At 45.5% G+C, this 21682-nt stretch overlaps 2 protein-coding genes across 4 annotated transcripts in view; both read right to left on the reverse strand.

Moving 5' to 3' along the window:
- Positions 1-514: 514 nt before the first annotated feature.
- On the reverse strand, positions 515-8638 carry LDLRAD1 (low density lipoprotein receptor class A domain containing 1). 3 transcript variants are annotated; one of them, XM_006839793.1, is made up of 6 exons: positions 8618-8638; positions 8120-8174; positions 4698-4826; positions 3608-3745; positions 1425-1553; positions 515-663 (listed from the first exon to the last, which is right to left on the reverse strand). In XM_006839793.1, exons 1-6 carry the CDS (start codon positions 8636-8638, stop codon positions 515-517), a joined length of 621 nt encoding a protein of 206 aa, XP_006839856.1. The 3 variants fall into 3 exon arrangements, with proteins under 3 accessions (XP_006839856.1, XP_006839857.1, XP_006839858.1); XM_006839794.1 differs by lacking the exon at positions 4698-4826; XM_006839795.1 differs by lacking the exons at positions 3608-3745; positions 4698-4826.
- A 12018-nt stretch (positions 8639-20656) lies between these two features.
- Positions 20657-21682, reverse strand: part of TMEM59 (transmembrane protein 59) — a 53502-nt gene continuing 52476 nt past the window's right edge. Inside the window, exon 8 of the mRNA XM_006839796.1 lies at positions 20657-20968. Within this exon, the coding sequence (XP_006839859.1) occupies positions 20813-20968 (156 nt within the window). The 3' untranslated portion in view covers positions 20657-20812. The remainder of the gene's footprint in view (positions 20969-21682) is intronic.

A 21682-nucleotide genomic window follows, 5' to 3' on the forward strand; every position in this document is an offset into this window, starting at 1 on the left:
TTCCCTCCTACTCCTAGTAGTTATCAAAGAACGTTTCTTTTAGCATGAAAACCGTTTCTTGACAATTGTGGTCTCATACAATGTGTGTCCTTTTGTGATTGACTAATTTCACTCAGCATAATGTCCTCCAGGTTCATCCATGTTATGGGGAGTTTCGCAGCTTTGTTATCCTTCATCATTGCATAATATTCCATTGTGTGTATATGTATTACAGTTGGTCTATCCATTCAGGCTCTCTGCATCTTTTTGCTATTGTGGCTAGTGCTGCGATGAACATGGAAGTCCTAATCTTTGGTGGGAGCTGCCTAACATGGTGAGCTCCCTGCCACGGCACGTATTCAGAGTCTGAACAAGTTGAAAGCAGGAGACACAATTCTTATTGAGAGAAAGCACACAGATCATGCCACATGATCTCAAAGCTCCTTCTGCCCTTGTGTTCTAGCTTTCAATGCACATGGAAAGGATTTTCTACGTCAATCCTTCCAACCTTCTTTCACTCTGGCCTGGGAGGTACTCAGGGTCCAGGGCAGGAGTACTCATCTGACCAGTCGGAGCAGTGCTGAGTGTGGTCCCGGCAGAGACTTCTCGGAATGCATTCGCAATACTTGAAGACAATCGGGGTGCAGTGCCACCACCCGGGGCCACAGGGTGGGCACATGGTCACTGGGGAAACAGAACCCTACTGGGTATGTTCTGAAATGTCCCGCCCACTAGCTCAGGACCCAGCACCCCGTAGCCCCATCCCATCTAACTTGGGATTGACTGTCCTCCTTATTTCCCTGCAGCTAAGAGAATCTTTTCTCCCCAACTCCAAGGCTGTGTAACCTCACACAAGTTGCTCTCCCTGTCTGAGCCTCTTTCCTCATCTGCCCAAGGTTGTTACTAAGTAAAGGAAGACAAGCGAAATGGCACTCAGAAGCCAGGCTCAAATACTCAGGTGGGCATAGTTTTTAAAAACTGGAGTAATGAAAGAACTCCACACTTGCAGTCAAGACACCTGTGTTTACACTTAAGCTCCCTTCATGTCTCTCATTGTATTAAGTCCCTTCTCCTCTCTAAGCCTCAGTTTAACTACGTATAAATTGGGGATAGTGATTCCTGTTCAGCTGCTATTGGGCAGTACAGAAGAGATGAGGAGACTCGGGTTCAAATTCCAGTGGGACCGTATACTCCTTGCATTACCATTATATTGGCCTCAGTTTCTTCATGTGCAGTTGAAAGGAAACTGCCCACCAAAAAAGAATGAGCCTCCAGAAGGAGATACTTGGAGTGGTAATGAGCATGCTGGCATTGAAGGTGTTCAAACAGGGGTGGAATGCTCTTCCAGGGATTCGAGGAGGAACCTGGTAGATTCCCTGGGTAGATCCTGCCCTCTGACCACTGTCTGGCCCCCTTCCCCAGCCCAACCTGTGTCCAGGCCCCACCTGGGATCAGTTCATCTGAGCAGTCCCCGCAGTTGTTGACCCCATCACACCTTTGGTCTGAGTAAATCCAGGAGGCAGGGTTTCCACAATGGGCCACAAGAAAGCTGGGGAGGCTTTGGGGCACAGCTCCTGCAGAGGGACAGATGAAGCAAGAGGAAGTCTACATCTGGCCACAGCTGTCTCAGGGCTATCTGGAGGGGGATCATTCTAGCCACCCTGGCAGTTACCAAACTCAGGATTACTTCCCATTGATTGCAGGATGTGCGCAAGGAGAATGTTTTCTGGGTAAGAAAGTCGTTGAGTGGAAGGGAGAGATATGTTCTTTCCCTGTACACCCAGTTTGTATGACAAGCACCCTAGAGAGTTGCCTCTCTGTTCCTTGTGCCCTTCCCAGTCATGTGCATTCCCATCCCACACAGCTCCAGACACCTACCTAACACGAGTCTACCTTCAAGTTCGAGAAGACTCTTCCAACAGGAACATGCAAGAATAAAAAGGTAAAGTCTTGTGCTTAGGTCCCAGAACTCATGGGCTTTGGGTTCACAAACTTGTGAGAGGAAGTCAAAGGACCCGCCTCGAAAGTGTGTTCTATGTTAGTGCAACAGGCTCACTAAAAACCCTAACACAAAACTCAGGCCTTATTAAGTGCCATCGAGTCAGTGCAGACTCAGCGACACTGTGTAGGGTTTCTGAAGAGCAGCTAGTGGGTTTGAACTGCTGACCTCATGGTTAGCAGTCAAATGCTTATCCTATAGCACCATACCAGGAGTCTGGCCACATTGTTAGAGATGTAAAACCCAGATCAAGAAGGGTGCAGGCCTCTGTTCCTTGGACTGACCAGACCTAACCAAAAGTGTCCTGGATGTTTCTGGGACTGTCTAGGAACACACAGTTATGTGTTCTGGGCAGGGATTTGAACCAGTTCAAACCACTTTAGTCACAATCAACAAAGTGAAAACAGAACAAACCCCAAATGATAAATGGAACAGGATATGTATGAGTCTAAGGCCTGGAATGTGAGACTTGGAAAAGGTGTAGAGACCCTGATGGGGGAGACTGGATCATTATCAGGGCTGTGTAGAGCAACACACATCCAAAGCAGCATGGTGGGCCGCCATCTTTGAGTGGGACATCACTTTATTTCAGTCCATTAGTCAAGAGATTTTGTTGTTCTGCATAACATAGGCTGCCCTCATTTTCTAAGAGGGAGATGAAGTTTCTAACAGGGCTTTTACCTATAATTTTTCCTGTTCCATTTGATCTTCTGGATCATGTTTAAAATTTTTGGATTTGTTCACGTATCCCTGGTTCACAGTCCCGGTTTAGGGGAGCACTGTTGCAGTGGGGAGATCACAAGGAGGATGATTGTGGGCTGGAGAAGCAGAAGCCCATGGAGAACAAGAAAGCCTTGCCATCAACATGGGATATGGGTTAAAATGTGGTCCATGGGGGAGGGGGGCTGAGTCAGAATTGAGACAAGTCAGAGATGCTATTGGGAGGCAGCTGTAAACTCAGTACAAACATACATTCTCACAGATAAGCCATCCCACTATGGAAGAACCTGCCTTGTGCTGTGAGGAAGTCTAGTCTTGGACTCCACGATGCAATGACTTTCTCTCCACCAGCTCCCCCTGCCCACTCACCAGGCTCTCCCTCCAATTTATGCTGCCATCTAGTCCACCGAAGCCAGGTCTCCTTTCCTCTGAAAACTCACGTTTCTGAGGTCTGGGGTCAGTTCTCTTCATTCATTTACTGAATTCTGTGCCAGGTTAAAGGACCCTAAGATCAACTAAACCAGGCCTACTTCAGAGGACATGCCAATTGAGTGTGACAACCAGTGTGACTAGGGCTGGCTCTTATGGAGTGACAGGGGGCATGAGGACCTCGTGGTGGGTGCTTCACCCAGTTTGGGGGTTGAGGAGGGCTTCTTGGGGAGGCAATGTTTGAAGGAGGCATTCAGGTTATCCAGGCAACAGATGGGCAGCAGGAAAGCATTCTCCAGTGTGTGTGACATGATGGGAGGAGACAGGCAATCCTGCCCAAGAGCACCATTCAAGCAAAGGCCTGGGTATGGGAGGGTACCCAGTGTGTTCAGGGTCAGTTAAGGTTCTATATGACTTCAGGGAGACTAGGAGTTGGGGGGCAGCCCTCAGGGGGCCCCGGGAGGGTCCAGAAGTACTCACCACATAGGCTTTCATCCTCATCCTCACCATGGACACAGGTGCGGATACTGTCACAGACCCCACTGGCTGGGATACAGGTCCTCCGGTCATGGCACAGGAAGCCCGTCCTGTTAGTAGATGTCACACAGGCCTGGGCCCCTGAGTGGGCAGGGGGAGGCCCCCAGGGTCAAGGGTGCTCTTCTCAAGGGCATCAAACCTACTCAAGTTCTCTCACCTGAGCTCCACCTTTCTGCATGTCAGCTATGTGAACTTGGGTAGATTCTCCGATGCCTCCGAGTTTATAAAATGGGGGTTATGACACACACCCCACAGTTGGGGGAGGGGCTAAATAAAACTCTGACTATCCCTAGGATATAGAACATGTAGATTAAGAAATGGTGCTCTCTGTTATTTAAGACACACTTACAGTGTCATAGGAAGTTTCTGAGAATGATGTTCCAGTCAGTGAGTGGTTGTAATGGTGGAGCCCTGCACTGGGTGAGATTCTCGGAAGCAGTACTTTTGGACTGGCTGCGGGGTGTCAGAATCCCTAACAGCTGGGCACAACTGTAGTCTTCTAGGCACTGTCACACTTTGATTTTATTGTTCCCTCAAATGAGCTTGTAACGTGTTGCTCTTGGCCCCACAGTACAGACGAGAAAGGAAAGCTCGGAGAACTGCAACAGGCATAGTGAACAGCCCAAGCCTGTGGACTCACTGCTCTTTCCAGAGGTTGGGCTACCTCCCTCGTATCCAGGTCTTTCTGACAATCTCCCCTTCCATCTCAGTGTGTTGTGGAGTGACCCCTACGTCAGCCCCAAAGAATTCAAGGAGAGTAACGGACTCTGCCGTACGTATGTGCATGGAGGTCGGTGATGGGAGCAAGTCTGCACACTTATGTTCATGCATCGCAGCTCCCTCCCAGAGCTGCCTCAGTTAGTACGACAGCCAGCTCAGAGACACTCACGTTCCACAGACACACACAGTGAGACACACATGCTCACACAGACACATGTGCACAGACATACTCATGCAAAATCTGGGTGGGTCAGGCTTCCCCCATCTCACTATCCCCCCAACTCTCTCTCCAGAAGGCCTTGACCACCCTGACCTGGTGTACGTGGTGGGAGTCCAAGGATGTCCACCAGGGAGATGAGGGTCGCGAGAGTTACCAGCAGGAGCAGCACAAAGGCCGAGAGGCAGGCCCCCCGGCGGGAGCAGCAGAAGGAGTTACAGCCCACTGTGTGAGGAGGGAAACAAGCCCATGGGATGTGATGAGGTGGTCAGCCCCATTGGCACCCTGCAGGAGGCTCTTCACTGGGAGCAGGGAGGGCATCCCTGAAGGCTGGGCTTCCAAGGCCCGGTGAGAGCAGAGTCAGATGAGGGAGGGCCACAGATCTCTGCTCCACGGCCCCACACCCTTCCTATCCCTCCAGAGGGCTGCCACCCCAGAAGCTTACCAAGCCCCTCCCATGGGGCAGAAACCACCTCAGGCCCCTCAGTGCTGTTAGTTTTATTTTCCAGAGTTCTTTTTTACATGAGGGGACTAAGACTCAGAAAAGGGACTTGGCTTGAGATCATCCTGGGCAGAGCTGGCATGCCAGTCCACGTCTGCTTACACCCAAACCCTGGCCCTTTCCAAGATTCCAACTGATGGTGCATTCTGGAGTTGGATCCCATACCAGCACCCTGACAGCTCACAGTGCCAAGTGTTCAGTTTAGTGCCTAGTCCAGATATTTTGATGCATATTTCATACCTAGAATGGTGGTGGTGGTGTGCCGTGGAGTCGGTTCTGACTCATAGCGACCCTGTACAGGGTTTCTGAGGCTGTAAATCTTTACGGGAGCAGAAAGCCTCATCTTTCTCCCACGGAACAGCTGGCAGATTTGAAATGCTGACCTTGAGATTAGCTTCTCGACTCGTAACCACGACGCTACCAGAGCTCCTTATACCTAGAATAGGCACATGCATTTACCAGGGGCTGGTGCTGAAAGGGCACTGATTTCTGTTAGGGGTGATGAAAATCATCTAGAAATGGATCGTGACGACGATTGCGCAACATGATGAATATCATTCATGTCATTGAATTAAACACAGAGACATGGCTGAAGTAGCAAATGTTTGGTCATATATGCTGATGTTAAGTGCTGTTGAGTCAATTTTGACTCACAGAGACCCCATGTGACAGAACTGCCCCATAGGATTTCTTTGAAACTACCAGCGGTGCCATGGGAGAAAATGAGGCTTTCTGTTCCTGTAAAGATTTACAGCCTTGGAAACCCTATGCAGGGTCAATATGAGTTGGAACCAACTCCACGGCACAAACACGACCACCACCACCACCACCACCACCAATCCTTCTGGAGAAGATTGCCAGCCAGAACTCTTTCCCAAGTTGCCACTGCATGGGTATGAACAGCCAATCTTTCCATTGGCAGCCAAATGCTTAACCATTTTGACATATTTTAGCACAAGAAAATAGTAATCATAATACAGAGAACACAGACAAAATGAATCTAGACTGTTGGAAGTCAGGATGACTACCCTGGCAGTGACTAGAAAGGGGTTACAGGAGAGAACTCTGGGGACTGGAGATGTTTGGTTGAAGTCCTCTGGGTGGCAGGTGTGTGCCATACAGCCAATTCTGACACACACAGTAACATGTCAGGACAGAGGACAAGTGCCCTAGGGTTTACTAGACTGTTAATTTTTATGGGAGCAGATGGCCAGGTCTTTGTGGGTTCGAACTGCTGAGTTGGCATCCTCACACCTAACCGTCGTGTCACCAGGGTTCCTTTCTGGTTGGCTCTATTCAGTTTGTGAAAATGCCTCAAGCAGTACATTCTTTTCAATATGTCTGCTGTACTTCAAGGAAAAGTTTTCATAAAACTAAAATAAAAGAACAAGAAGGTATGGGCAGGGTGCCGGTGGTGCTCAGTGGAGGGACCTTATGGGTGGGATTTCTACAGGAAGACAAGAGAAGGTGGTCCTGGCTGAGGGCACAGAAGAGGACAGGATGTAGACAGGATGGCAGGTGGGGACAGCAAGTAGCCTGGCGATAAAGCCTGAGATGGGCTTGGGGACAATAGTGGGAGATGCAGCATAAATCTAAAATTGAGTGGCTCTCTTGTTGTTAGCAAACAAAGGGTAAACTCAGGTAACCAGGAAGATAGCAGGAAGCCAGGCAAGGAGAAGCGTCCTGGTCAGTCAAGTAGCAGCTCCTCAAATATTTGTGTAACACAGGCTGTGAACTAGGAGGGGTCCCGGGAGAGCCGCAGGGGTGTATCAGCAGAATCAAGGTTCATACCCAGATGGAGATGCTGCACTTCATGCCATAAAGGCCCTTAAGTGCAGATCCCCTCCAGAAAACAGGAGGCTCTTTTGTTCCACAACCACCCACCATCAGTCAGAATTTGGAAAGAAACAAACATCCATGTGGAACAATGGAAGGCACTAGAGCTTTGCAACCGGATGGGCCCCAGTCCAGAACTGAAGCCTGTCTTTCCGTCTTCCCAGTTCTGTGACCTTAGCCAGGTTGCCCAATGTCTCTGAGCGCCAGTTCTCCATAACAGAGGTCTCCTTTCAGAATTGCTAGTATGCAGAGACCCATACAAAGCCAGGTACATAGTAGGACCTCCATCCTTGTTTCTTCTTTCTTATTGCTATCTGCCTCTCTGAATCAGTTTCCTCACTGATCAAATCTAGATCTAGACAGGGTACATAGTAGATGTTCTACTATGTATAAATGGTGTTAGTTCCTTCCTGCATTCTATAAAGTTAAAGAGAACTGACCTGGGCGCTCAGTGAGTCAGTGGTACATAGTAAAGGGTGCTCAGTAAGTGCGTGATCCCTCCTCACTTTATCCTTCAGAGGTGAAGAGAATTGCCAAGGTCACCCACTGAGTTATGGGTTTGACTCCAGAGCTCTTCCCCCCACACCACAGGTGGGCACTGAATGTGGTGTCAGCATATCTGTGAGGTAGACAGCACACAGTAGGTGTTCAATACGTGCTTGTGCATGGACACATTGAACAACCTTGGAGTGGTGCTGTGGGGCAATGCGCTGGACTGCAAGGTTGGTTTGACCTGTAAGGTCAGCAGATCAAGCTCACCAGCTGTTCTTTGAAAACCCTATACAGAATTGCTGTGGGTTGGAACCGACACGATGGCACTTAACAACATTAAGCAAGGGAGTCCTAGCGTGGTGCTGTAGGATAAGCACTGGACCACAAGTTCGTTTGAATCGCAAGGTCAGCGGTTCAAACTCACCAGCTGCTCCTCGGAAACCCTATACAGGGTCACTATGGTCAGAACCAACTCCACAGCACATAATAGCAACAACATTAAGCAAATGGCTGTCAGCACAGTCAGCCAGGAAGCTGGGAGCTGATGTCAACCTGAGAGGTAGAGGTCTGAGAGACAGTTGGAGCCTAAAGGGAACCTTCTTTGTGCCTCCGTAGCCAACTGCACAGTCCAGGGAACCCCGACCTTGAAGGTCCCGCAGAGCACTGACCCAGGTCTCCTCTCCCTTACCTTTCCCTCCAGGGAGAGTTTTAGTTTCCGTAGCAACGTTGCCATTGAAATCTCCCTGCCCAAGAGAACAGAGTGAGGGGTAGGCTTAGCACAGAAAGACTGTGGAGTTTTTCAGAGGAGAAGACTAAGGCCCAGGGAAGAAAACTCTCTTGCCCGGATCACTGAGGGCCTCGGGTGGAACCACTGCCCCCTCACACTCCCCAAACACATCATGCCTGCTTCACATTTCCACACCTCTGTCTGCAGTGCCTCTTCCTGTCCTGTCTAAACTAGCTTAGGCTGATGTCCCCTACCATAATATCAGCACCTCCCCCCCAGTCCCCTGGTCTCCTCCCAGCATTCGCTCCCTGAGCTATAGAGCTGGCTCCTCTGTTGAGTCCCACTATGGCCTGGGAGTGAGGCGGCAGTGCAGGTCTCTGGACAGACAATCTGAACACCTCCACTCCTCACTGTCCACGTCTCACCCAGGGCTTGGGGCCTTCTCAGCAGAGATCATACCTGGGGTACGATCTTGTTCATATCCAGGGCTCCCAGCTCCAGTCTCCAGGTGCAGTGGACTCAGCATAAGTTTCCAGGCTTGTCACCATGGGCAGCCTGGGGGAGGGAGGGTTGGAGGTGGTGCCCTGGGCTGCACCCTCCCTGTGGCCAGGCTGCAGTGCCTCTGCTGCACAGGGAAAGGGCAAGAGGACAGGACAACAACTCTCTGAGGTGGGACTCATCATCCCCACTTCACAGATGACAAGCCAGAAGTTCAGAGAGGGGGAAACTGCCCTGGAGTCAGGCAGTGGATGGGAGGGACGAGAGCTGAATTCAGGAACTTTCCAGAGTATGCTTTTGTCTCCCAGTCAGTGATGAGACTGCATGAAGACCCCACAGAGACCTGTCCCTGGAACCAGATTTAACATGTCTGTGGCTAAAAAGCAGGGCTCGCTTTTTCAGTGATGTTCTGTATAATTAAGCAGATCATCTAGGATGAAAAAATATCCATTTCTCTACCGAATATTGCACATATAATTTTTAACTATTTTTCTTTCAAAAGTGGCAACATGCATTTTTATTTTTCCTGAGCTAGCGCCTGAGATAGGGAAAGAGAAGTAGGGCTGTTCACTTACCTCAGTGAGCCCCTATCCTATATAGCTTCACCCATAGGGTATAGGTGGTATACCCTATACCCTGAGGATGAGTCCAAGGTCCTGGGAGTTTAAGGGACTGTCCAAGGACCTGGGCACCAAAGAAAGAGGAAGTGTCTACCTCAGGGCTCCAGGGAGGGGTCTCCCTGCATCCTGTCTGTAGCGCTCATGGAGTTTCTTACCTGTGACCAGCCTTTTCTTTTGCACTGGGAAATAAAATACAGATCCCCAGGCTAATGATTGTTGTTGTTAAGTGCCTTTGAGTAGATTGCGACCTATAGTGACCCTGTATAGGGTTTCTGAGGAGCAGCTGGTGAGCTTGAACCACCGACCTTGCAGTTCAAACAGCTTTGCAGTCTGGCACATTAACTTACAGAGGTAGACAAATGCAGCCCTGGGAATGTAGTGAATAAGGTCAAGAAAACAGGGTTCTCATTGGGGCGCTGCCCCTGGCTCTGGCTTCAGCAAATCATTCACTGCCCCGCTCTGATCCTCAGTCCCTCATCCCTACAATGAAGGGGTTAGACTAGATGGAGAAGGGGTTTTAGTTTGGAGTTCCCCAGAATTAAACTAAGCTAAGATTCAAGGTCAAGTATAATTAGTTGGGTGGGAGCAATCCCAATAAGACATAATAATAACATGTGTTATTAAGTACATAACTACTCTGGACAAGTGGAATTTCATCTGGTTTAGGACTTCAGGGAGCCAAGAGAAAACACTATTTACCAGCTCCTGCCAGTCATCGGTTGAGAACTACTTTTTGTTGGTGTTGTTTTGTGCTGTCGAGTCAGTTCCTACTCATAGTGACCCTATACACAACAGAAGGAACTGCGTGGTACTGACCCATCCTCACAATGGTTGTGATGTTTGAGCCCATTGAATCCATTGCTGCTGCCACTATGTCAATCCCATCTTGTTAGGATTTCTCTTTTCCGTTGACCCTCCACTTTACCACGCATAATGTCCTTCTCCAGGGACTGGTCCTTCCTGATAATACACTTGAAGTACGAGAGAAGGCTGATCATCTTGGCTTCTAAGGAACTTTCTGGTTGTACATCTTCCAACACAGATTTGTTTGTTCTTCTGGCAGTCCATGGTATTTATTATTATTCTCCAACACCATGACTCAAACAACAACTACTAAAGGCTGTTTATTCCTGGTACCACTCACCTGCCCTTGGCAGAGATGCCAGTGTTGACAGTTAGAAATCAGACTCGTGTTTCTAAACTAGGCTCACGTTCCCCAAAGCAGAAAGGGCTAAGGGATATGGGCAAGACACCTGTGACATCTGCTGAGATGATAAATACCCTTAGATTTAATCTTGTCTGCCAACTACCACTGATAGGTAGTGGCCCCTGGGTGGCACAAATGGTTTGTGCTCAACTATTAACCTCAAGGTTGTCAGGCCGAATTCACCCAGTGGTGCTGTGGAAGACATACCTGGAAATCTGATTCTATAAAAATCACAGCCAAGGAAACTCGATGGAGCAGATCTACTCTGTAACACACAGGGTCACCATGAGTCAAAATAGACTTGATGACAACAGATATGGTTGTTTTTTTTTGTTTTTGATCTGTAACATGGGGTTCAGAACATTGTGAGGTCAGGACTGGGCTTAGAGGAAAGTGTTGTTGTGAACGATTAGTGACGTCGGTCAGAGTTTTACTCTGACACACATGGGGTTGCCATGAACCCAAATGGATTCTATGACAACTGCTTTTTTGGTTTTTAGCACTGTACAGCCCCAGTCTAGGTCCTGGACTAAGAAACCCAGCCCTAGGGCAATGTCTCTCTAGTTAGAAATGGATGAAGGCATTCAGACACAATACTGTGGAGGGTAGAGTGTGTGTATCCAGCATGTTGACCATTTGCCATTGTGGATCAACTCACGCTCTTCAGTCTCTGACCTTCCTTGAGTCTGTGATTCTTGAATGTTCCTTTATAAGAAGAAGGGACCTTGGGCTCAGTGAGCACAACCACCTCATATTACAGAAGGGGAGCTAAGGTCCAGACATTCTCAAGGTCATACAGCAGGTGATCCTGGAGCCCAGAGAGCACTCCTTCCTGTGTAGCAGGTGGCAGACCCACAGCAAACTGCTTTAACTTTACCAGACACCACCAAATGGCTCTTCTGGAGGTTGTACCAATCTGCACTCCCATCAGCAGTATGAGGGAGTTCCTGTCTCCCCCACACTTCACCGATCCTTGAAATTATTAGGCTTTCTAACATCTGCCTGTCTGGTAGGCGTGAAATGTTATCTCAATGTGGTTTCATTTGTGTTTCTCTAGTTATTCTACAACTACCACTAACTGCTAACATTTGAGCCTATTTTGCCACCTAAAGAAACCTGCAGTATGTTTTACATGCACTAATAAATGTACATTTAATCCTTCCCCAGGAGATGGGAATTGTTACTGTCTCCATTTTACAGATAAGAAAATGGAGGCATAGTGAAGTGATGTTACTCATCCAAATTCATAGCTGATAAGTGGCAGAGGTAACATTCAGATCCAGGCTAGCTGAAGAGTCTAAAACTCATCCTTTACATATGTTCTCACTACCTAATGGGGTGGTCCATGGCTAGAAAGGCAGAATCTTGGGTCCCACCTCAGACCTCCTGAATCAGAATCTGTATTTTCACCAGATCCCTAGGAGATTTGATTGCACTTTAAACTCACGAGAAGCCTGGCACTTTACTATGCTGTTAAACCCAGGTATTGAGTCAATTCTGGTTCTTAGTGACCCTAAAAGACAGAGTAAAATAGCTCCTTAGGGTTTCTGAGACTGTAAATCTTTACAGAAGCAGACTGCCTCACCTCTCTTCTGTGGAGCAGCTGGTGGGTTTGAACTGCTGACCTTACAGGTAGCTGCTCAATGCTTACCCCACAGTACCACCAGGGCTCCTCACTATGCTGTTAAACTGCCTTTTAGTTATTGATCATATAGGTCCCTTCTTGGTGAATGGCTGTTTCATATGCTGCCCATTTTTCTATGTGTGGTTTGTCTTTTTCTTTTTGATTTATGGTGGCACAAACCATAAATCAACTACTAACCCAAGGTTTGGCAGCTGAAACCTACCCAGGGGTCTGCATCTGAAAGGTCTCAGCCTTGAAAACCCTACGGATGGATCTCCATGAGTTGGCAGCAACTTGATGGCAATTAATTACAGCAATAAGCATTCCTTATGGTCTGTGCCTTCATCTCAACCTGGCTAGGGGAGACCCACTACACTTGTGACCAGCAAACCACAACCAGCTTGAGTCAGACAGAGGAGGGTTTTCATCCTGACTGCCTGATTAATATATAACTTTAATTGGCTTTGTTGCTGTTGTTAAGTGCCATTGAGTCGATTCCTACCCATAGCAACCCTGTATAGGGTTTCCAAGGAGCGGCTGGTGAGCTTGAACCGCCGACCTTGCAGTTCAAACGAGATTGCAGTCTGACGCATTAGCCCACAGCGCCACACCAGGACTCCTTAATTGGCTTTAAATCATGCTAAATCTGTTTCCTCATCCGGACAATGGGGATAATCTCTACCTCCTGGAGTCATGGTGAAGATGAAATAAGTATATGTGTGTTTGGTACGCTTTTGTTGTTGTTGTATGCAGTCGAGTCAATTCTGACTCATAGCGAACCTGTATAGAGTTTCCGAGGAGCAGCTGGTGAGCTTGAACTGCTGACCAAGTTGCAGTCCAGCGCATTAAACCCTAGCTCCACACCTGTACCCTTTAAAGGTGCAATATTATATCTGAATACCTGTATCCATTTCTAATTACAGAGAGATTGTCTTGAGGGCTGGGGCTTCTTAGTCCAGACCCTAGTCCTGAGCTGGACAGTGCTAAAAACCAAACCAAACCAGTTGCCATAGAATACAACTCTGAACTGTTCAGAATGGAACCCGTGTAAGTCGAGGACTACTTGTAGATCACCAAGCTTTTCTTCCCAGGTGCTTCCGGGTGGATTTGAACTTGCTGGTTAGTAGTTGAGCCCCACGGGTAACGCCACATGGGCAAGAAAATACCATAGGTTGATCCTGGGACTGGGAGATTCAGTTCTAGACTTGCCTGGAGGAGAGGCCGGGGCCTGGTCTTCCCGGCTGCTCTCCTCTCTGAAGCTGTTTCCTCGATGTAAAATGGAGATGTTAAATCCTCTCCTGATTTCCTAGAGGGACATTGTAAGGATCCATTTAAGCTGATTTGTCAGAGTGTTGTAAAAATCCACTGCTGTCCAGCCAATTCCAACTCAAGTTGCCTCTATAGGAGAGAGTAGAACTTCACTCTAGGATCTCCAAGGATGTAAATCTTTGTGGAAGCAAATTTCATCTTGCTCCAGTGGGCGGCTGGTGAGTTCAAACCACAGACCTTTCAACTGGCAGCCCAACACTTAAGCCACTGAGCCACCAGAACTCCTTGAGAGTGCTATATAGGACTTTGCAATATGTCATGGAGGAAATCAGTAAACAACCCACTATGGACTATCTGAATAGATACTTCTATAGCATTGTAATCTGCTTAATGCAGATGATCCAAATTTTATTGATGTTTACTATGCTGAAGCATTATGAAATTAACGGATTTGGGCTCCTATAATGACTACATGATAGTATATCTCGAGGTAACATTATCAAGAGCTTTTGTTGAAGCCTCTCATTTCTAATTAGTAGTTGATTTCTTTCTACCCACCCAAGCCTTCAATTATTGCTGTTCCAACACTGCAAAATCATTCAAGAATAAAAAGCACACAAGGCTGTAAAACAAGCCCAAATAATTCAGAATTGCACAAGCAAACAAAAATAATTAAAATGACAAAAGAAAATTAAATAACTTCTAAATCTGGTGTTCTTTGAATTTACATGAGGAAACAATGAAATATTTTCATTAACTTCTAACTGTAATACACAATGTTTCCTTTGATTATGAATGCAGGTTTGTCTGTCTGTTCTTATAGTGTTTTCCTGAATTTTTCTTAAGTGTTTTTTTCTGTGTTCTCCTTATGTTCCTTGATCTGTTAGGCCGTTGAAAGTACCTAACTGTCATTCTTTTGAGTTCCTTCTCAGGGAGCTTCTTTACCTTTTCTTCTTCAAAAACGCTTTCTGGCTTTGCATTTTGGCTATTTGTTTGAGCCACTTTCTTGTTTTGTATGTTGTTGTTGTCAGGTGTCATCGAGTCAGAACCCCATGCACAGCAGAATGAAACAATGTCCGATCCTGGGCCAACCTCACTACTGCTGCCACACTTGATGCCATCAATGATGCCACCTGGCCGATCCATCTCGTTGGGGGTCTTCCTATTTTTCTCCGACCCTCCATCTTACCCAGCATGACATCCTTCTCCAGCGACTGTTCCCTCCTGACAATAAGTCCAAAGTATGAGAGACGTAGTTTAGCCATCCTGGCCTCCAAGGAGCCCTCTGGCTGCACTTCTTCCAAAACAGATATATTGGTTCTTTTGGCAGTCCGTGGCACTTTTAGTATTCTCCTCCAACACTACAATTCAAAGGCATCAATTCTTCTACTATCTTCTTTATTCACTGTCCAGCTTTCACATCCATATAAGGTTATTGAAAACAGCATGGCTTGGGTGAGGGGCACCTTAGTCCTCAAGCTGACATCTTTGCTCTTCAATACTTTAAAAAGTTCCTGTGCAGCAGATTTGCCTGATCTCTTGACTGCTGCTTCCGCGAATGTTGATAGTTGATCCAAGAAGAATGAAGTCCTTGACAACTTCAATCTTTTCTCCGTTGATAAGAATGTTGGTTATTGGTCCAGGTGAGGATTTTTGTTTTCTTGACATTGAGATGCAATCCATACCGAAGGCTGTGTTCTTTGATCATCAGTAAATGTTTCAAGTCCTCTTCACTTTTAGCAAGCATGTATAAGATTATCTAATTAGCCTTTGTCCCAGGACATTGTGGTGGTGGTACGTCTGTGTTATTGTGGCGCTGCATCTGTATTGAATTGATTTAGTTATATATATATTTCAACTAAAATTATCTAAGGTCCTCAGGACATTGTGGCGGTATTATATCTGTGTTTAAATGATGACTGTTGTGAATTCATAGGCTCTCACCAACTGCCTCCTGGTGGGTGGAGTTAGAGAATGGAAGCTCAGTTTAGGGTGGGTTTGACTGGTGTTGGCTGCTGTCTATCATTGATCAGGTGGTATCGGAGCTGGTATAGGCTCTTGCTCAGTGGGTGGAGCTGCAAAAGGCACCCATGTGGCAGGGCTGTATGGGTACAGTTGCTGTCTCCTGATGGGTGGGACAATAGAGGAAAACACAAACACATACACACAAGAAAACAAAACAGAGTAAACAAACAAGCAAACAAAAGTGACAACAAAAAATAATAAAGGAGAAAAAAGAAAACAAAACAGGCAGCAACACACACAAAAAAATGTAATAACTAAAAATACTGGAGTATCAGGAAAATGGAGTTGTAGAAGAGAAAATTGAGAGGGGATAAAAAACAAAAACCCAGGGAAAAAAAAGAAGAATGTTGTTATCAAGTGCTGTCGAGTCAGTTCTGACCCATAGTGACACTGTATAGGGTTTCCGAGGAGCGGCTGGTGAGCTTGAACCACTGACTTTGCAGTTCAAATGGAATTTACAGTCCAGTGCATTAACCTGCATCACCACACCAGGACTTCAAAAAGAAAAAGGGGGGAAATGAGAAACAAGAAATGAAGAAAAACAAAAGTAGAGATAGAAAGGATAAAAATCAAGGGACGGGAAAGAGGAAGAAGGAAAAAAAAAAATCATTAAAATGAAACAATGAAAGGAAAAAACAAAACAAAAAACCAATGCAGGTATTGGATCCAGACAGAAAACTCTGGGGTCTCCTGCCAGCCACGTGACTCACAAGGTAGGTAGGTGGGAGAGAGATGTGACAGTGGAGTTCCTGGCCTTTGGGGGATTTTCGGTAGGTCTAGGTGTTGTCTATGTTCAGGACATGAAATCGGAAGGGCATGGATGTCATGAATGTAGTTTGTTTCAGTCTCTCAAGGCCCGAGGGTAGCTGGGGCTGGGCACCTGGTTATGAGGGTTTCTGCTAGACTAATGCTGGCCTGGTGGCTCTGTGGAGCAGGAACTAAGGTGGCACAGCTGGTACCTGCCTCACACTGGCATAACTCAGAACCATAAGGCTCCAAACTCCTGGAGAGCAGGATCTACACTGGGGATGGACAAGGGTGGGGGCCTGTCACCTCTCTGGTCACCAGGGGAGAGCGGGGAATAAGCAGGAATGGCATCTTTTCCATTACTATTCCCTGATGTGAAATCTGCCACCAAGCCACAGTCTGTCTCCAAAGCTGCTTGTAAAAGTTCAAGCCGGCTGCAGACTGTTTCTTCACCAGCCTATTCAGCTTCTCCTCCCAGTAAGTACTCAATCTACGTCTCTAACCTTTTCTCTGGAACTCAATGTTCCAGGATTATCACTTGTCTGTTTCATTTGGTCTCCTGTATGTTTGCTGTAGAGAGTCTGTGTAGAGTCCTAGTCCACCATCTTGCTGGAGGTCTATTGTCTGAATGAATCATCTAAAACAGTTGACTCTTTTGCTTAAAACCTTTCATGGCTCCCATTTAATTACTGCAACTCAATCAAATCTAGGTTTAATAAGGTCCTGTATGATCTGGTCCCTCCAGCCCTAATTGCCACACTTTTATATGCTCAATCTCAGCCTACTAAACACTTTGTAGTCCCATCCTCATATCTTGAGGCCTTTGAGTATACTGTTCCCAGTGCCTACACTGACTGCTCCCTATCTTTTGGTTTTCCTTTTTCTTCCAAGTTTAAGCTTGGATCTAATTTCTTTCTAGAAGGCCTTCCTATATGTGCCCATATCTAGTCATAATCAGTGAACATACTAATTAATGGTCTGTACTTTCTTTAAACTTTGAGCAACCTGGAACAATGGGTCTTTTTTGTTGGCACTGAGGCCCTCACAGTGGTAAGTGAATGGCTGGACTGTGGGTTTTGTAGTATCTGGGCAAAACCACTGCCTTGGTGTGGTGGTGAACTCATTGTTAATGAAGCATACTCTTAAGGTGAGGGGCTAATTTTGCCAGGAATGTTCTAGGAACCTGTATATCAGTGCTTCCCAATATTTAGTCCTTGGATAATTGTTGTTGATGAGTGCTGTTGAGTCAGTTCTGACCCATAGCGATCCTGTCTAGGGTTTCTGAGGAGCGGCTGGTGGGCTTGAAACACTAACCTTGCAGTCTGGTACATTATCCTGTTGCACAGTCCACACAAATGATGGAACCATGTGTAATACTGTCAAAATCATGAACTAATCTAAGGCCAAACCAGTAACAGTGATAGGATTCTTCACTGTGGACTAGTATTATCAGCTCAAAATAAAAATAGTGGGCTTTGCATCAGTTCAAGAAGGTTAATGGTGGTGGTGGTGGTTGGGTACCAGAGTCAGTTCCCACTAACAGTGACCCTGTATAGAGCTTCCAAGGCTGTGAGGCTTAACGGGACCAGAAAATCTCATCTTTCTCCTGTGGAGTGACTAGTAGATTTGAACTGCTGAACTTGTGGTTAGCAGCTCAGCTCCTAATTGTAATTTTGGAGACAAGATACATAGCCCAAATATTCTGGTAATTTCTGATTTACTATAAATAAAAGGTGACCAGTTTTGTGAAAACATTTTTCTGGATCATTCATTATGGTGATGACTGCTATCTTTAGAATTACCTGATTAACTATCTCTTAGGCCAAAGATGTGGGGTCATGGTGTGCCACAGTAGGATAAGAACTGGACCTTCAAGGTGGGGTAGAACTGCAAGGTTCGAAGTTCAAACTCACCAACCGCTTTTCAGAAACCTTATACAGGGTTACTGGGTCACAACTGACTCAACGGCATTTATTGACAACAGGCCGAAGACAGGTTTGGACCAGGAGATAAAGGGTTTGGGTATTTGCCTAGGGCCCAGACAAGTCCAGAAGATGGGAAAGAGGCAATCCGGTCTACAAAGTACTGAGGAAAACTGGGGTCATTCAAAAGGGGCTGAGCTTCTGAAGTTACTTTAGGAGAAGGGGGCTATAAGGTCAGTTTTGCTACTTTTGTTGGGGTGGTAGTATTTCCTTTTTCTTTCAAAACAAGAAAGTAACTCTCCTTGAAAATGTTGCTTGGTTTAACCATGGGGGAGGGAGGGAGCCAGGATATAGTTATTTGAGGGCCTACTAAATTTTAAAGGAGCTCTGGTAGCATAGTGCTTGAGTTGGACTGTTAACCTCAAGGTCAGCAGTTTGCAACTACCAGCAGCAACACAGGCAAAGAATGAGGTTTTCTGCTCTCGTAAAGATTTACAGCCTCAGAAACCCTATACAAGGCTACTATGGGTTGGAACCAACTCAAAAGCAATTTAACAACTAAATTTAAATTTTAAACTTGGGTCCTGATGTGGCACCGTGGAATAAGTACTGAATTGCTATCCACAAGGTCAGAGGTTTAAACCTACCAGCCGTTCTTCAGAAACGCTATATAGAATTGCTGTGTATAAGCTGAATTGGCTCGATGACACTTTACAATCAACTTGGGTCAGTATTTTCAAGAGCAATGAGGGTAGCTCAGGGGTACCTCAGTAGGGAACCAAGGAGAAACAAAACCAAGGGAGGTAGGAGAATCCTGAATAGCCTTTTAATGTAGACTTTCCTTTCTATTAATTTTGTTTTTATAAGGGAGGCCTTTCTTAGCAGTAGGCTGTCTGACTTCTATAAATCTATAGCATTTTCCCTCATTTTGCTTCACTGGATGCATGATGAATTACAATTAGTCCTATGCTTGATTAAGGAACATAAGTATGCATCTTAGATGGGAAACAGACAATAGGGCTTTTTTGTTTCTTTTTAAAGTAACTATAAACAATTCTCCATGTTTAAGTAACTGTTTTCTCAAAACAAAACAAAAAAAAAAGAAAGAGAATTCTCTACCTTGTCAAGGACTGCTTCCTCTGCCCCTCTTTGGATATGTCCACATACTTTCAAGCCCTCTGTCTTCCAAATTTAGGCAAACGATTCTACGTTTTGCCTTAATTAGCTGTTAAATTTCATTTTCTTTAGATTCACAGAAAGCTGAAGACTAGGCTGTAGGGCAAATGTATGACTTTATTTACAGAGCACTACTTTAGTCCTGCGAACCACAAGGTTCCCAACTCGAGTCCACCAGCTGCTCCAAGGGATACAGATGAGGCTTTCTGTTCCTGCAAAGATTTAAAGCCGCAGACACCTTATATAGGGTCCCTGTGAGTAGGAACCGAGTCAACAGCACTTAACAGTTAACAGTAGGATAAGCACTGGACTGTTAACCATGGTTCAAATTCACCAGCCGCTCCTCAGAAATCCTATTGTTGTTGTTATGTGCCGTGGAGTCGGTTCCGACTCATAGCAACCCTGTACAGGGTTTTTGAGGCTGTTAATCTTTATGGGAGCAGAACGCCTCATCTTTTTCCCGTGGAGCAGCTAGTAGTTTCGAACTGCTGACCTTGTGGTTCACAGCTTGATTCGTAACCACTACACTACCAGAGCGCCTCAAATCCTATAGAGGGTCGATATGAGTCCGAACCAACTCGAGGGCACTTAACAACAGTATTGCCAACAGCGCCCTTGAGATTTAACATAATGTTGGATTGGAAAGTTATTTAATATTTCATGGTACAACGACACTGAGTTGGACTAGGTTATTTGATATCACTCTTATTTAAATCTATATGTAGGTAAGGAAATGTTAACAACACATGAATTCTATACTTAGCTTTGTATCACAAGAGTCTAATTCTTCCTGTCAAAATGAAAAATCTTCTCCTGATATGTACACTTTTCTAACAGAGAAAAATAGTTCTTTGGAAAGACTCATTCAACAAAAACCTACTGTCAGTCCAAAATAGCATGAAATGCACTCCTGAGAGGACCATTTTTGCTTCAGTTTGTTCCCTGATCATCATATTATAAAGCAATCAGACACAGGACATTTCATAATCCTTTTCTGGGTCAGTTAGGGATAGAATGGAAGATAAGGAAACTATATTAACTCAAATTTCAGCACATAGATATTCAAATGAAATTTTAATGATTTCAGTTCAATACAACTGAAAATGTAATATAATTAAAGAGTATTTCCTACTAAATCTCAAATTACATGTCTATGGGCCATCTTTGAGCAGAAGTATTATATCTTACTAAGCACTCAATTTATTAACTAAGGTGACTTGACAATTTCATGGTAGGAAGTAGGGAAAAAGAATGATGAGATCATAGATTTGGATAAGGTTCAGAAAAAAACCCACAACAACAATGTAAGTAACAAAGTAGTTACACATATTAGTAAAATAAAAAGACAATCCCAAATATCCATCTTTTATATTACAAAAGAAAAAAAATACAGGTAAAGTTACAGCACATAGTCTTTACAGATTTGGGTGACTTTATTTGCATTTCATACTGATTTCTTAAGCCTGATGCCCAATGAAACCATTTAGAAAGCCCTACCAGGAATGGAAATTTAGATGTCAATTACACTTTTAAAAAAACAAACAAACAAACAAACAAAAAAACAGCTTAAATTTCTGAATGCGCAAGATTCACTTTTGTAGGTAGAGGCCCTGCTTCATCATGATCTTCAGTTTTAGATCTAACAACCACAAGGGAAGAAGCTGGGTACTTGTTCAGCTTTTGTTCATTCATAAATTCCAAATCACCATAGATACTCAGCTTCTGCAAAAGAAAATCAATGCACATTAGCAATTTGGATAATCAAGAGCCTCTCTGTGTGTCAGTCTTCAAATAACAATTTAACCCAGGGATATTTGGTAAAAGAATTCCACAGACATCAGAATGAAAGAATGGGACATTGGCTACCCAAAGTGGGGGGAGGGGGGGCTACAAAGGCAAGAAGTGACTGGCTTACAAGCTTTCAAGAGGGAACCTAGATCCAGAGGGCATGAAGAAATGTAGAATCTCCACTGAGTAGTATATAATCTGTCTGGGTGGGGCTGATGAAAGGAGATGGGGATAGGTCTCTTGTGATACAATAGTGAATAACTGTTATCAGGACCGACTGTGAGGGTTGGAAATGTTAACGGTAGACATTTTGTAGCAAAAGAAGGGGAGTGACTGATTTTGCAGTCTAGGAGCAGAGATCCCTGGGACCATCAAGGGAAAAAAGCGGAGAGCGGGACCCTACCCAGAGAAGCAGTGACATAAGAGATGGAGACAGAGACAATGACATGGAGAGATAGAGCAGCTGGGGACTTTAGACCCAGAGGGGCAAATGGTCTGTGTGCTGACGACCGGGGGGCAGGCTTGTAGGATATATCCTTTGGTTGATGATACATGGAGGGGACTGTAGCCATGGCAATGAAACAATGTACAATAGGATGAATGTAAAACTAATGTTCTCCCATGTAAACTACCACATAATTCACAATA

The sequence above is a fragment of the Chrysochloris asiatica genome, unplaced genomic scaffold (genome assembly GCF_000296735.1).
Source record: "Chrysochloris asiatica unplaced genomic scaffold, ChrAsi1.0 scaffold00026, whole genome shotgun sequence".
NCBI classification, from domain to species: Eukaryota; Metazoa; Chordata; class Mammalia; order Afrosoricida; family Chrysochloridae; genus Chrysochloris; species Chrysochloris asiatica.

Excerpts from the sequence above, each read along its gene's own strand:
- LDLRAD1 (XM_006839793.1), bottom strand. The coding sequence starts at position 8,638 with ATGAACAAGATCGTACCCCAG. Across the intron at positions 8,175-8,617 it reads TGAACAAGATCGTACCCCAG|GGAGATTTCAATGGCAACGT; the intron begins GTATGATCTCTG and ends TCTCTTGGGCAG. Across the intron at positions 3,746-4,697 it reads ACTCCCACCACGTACACCAG|GGGCCCAGGCCTGTGTGACA; the intron begins GTCAGGGTGGTC and ends CTGCCCACTCAG.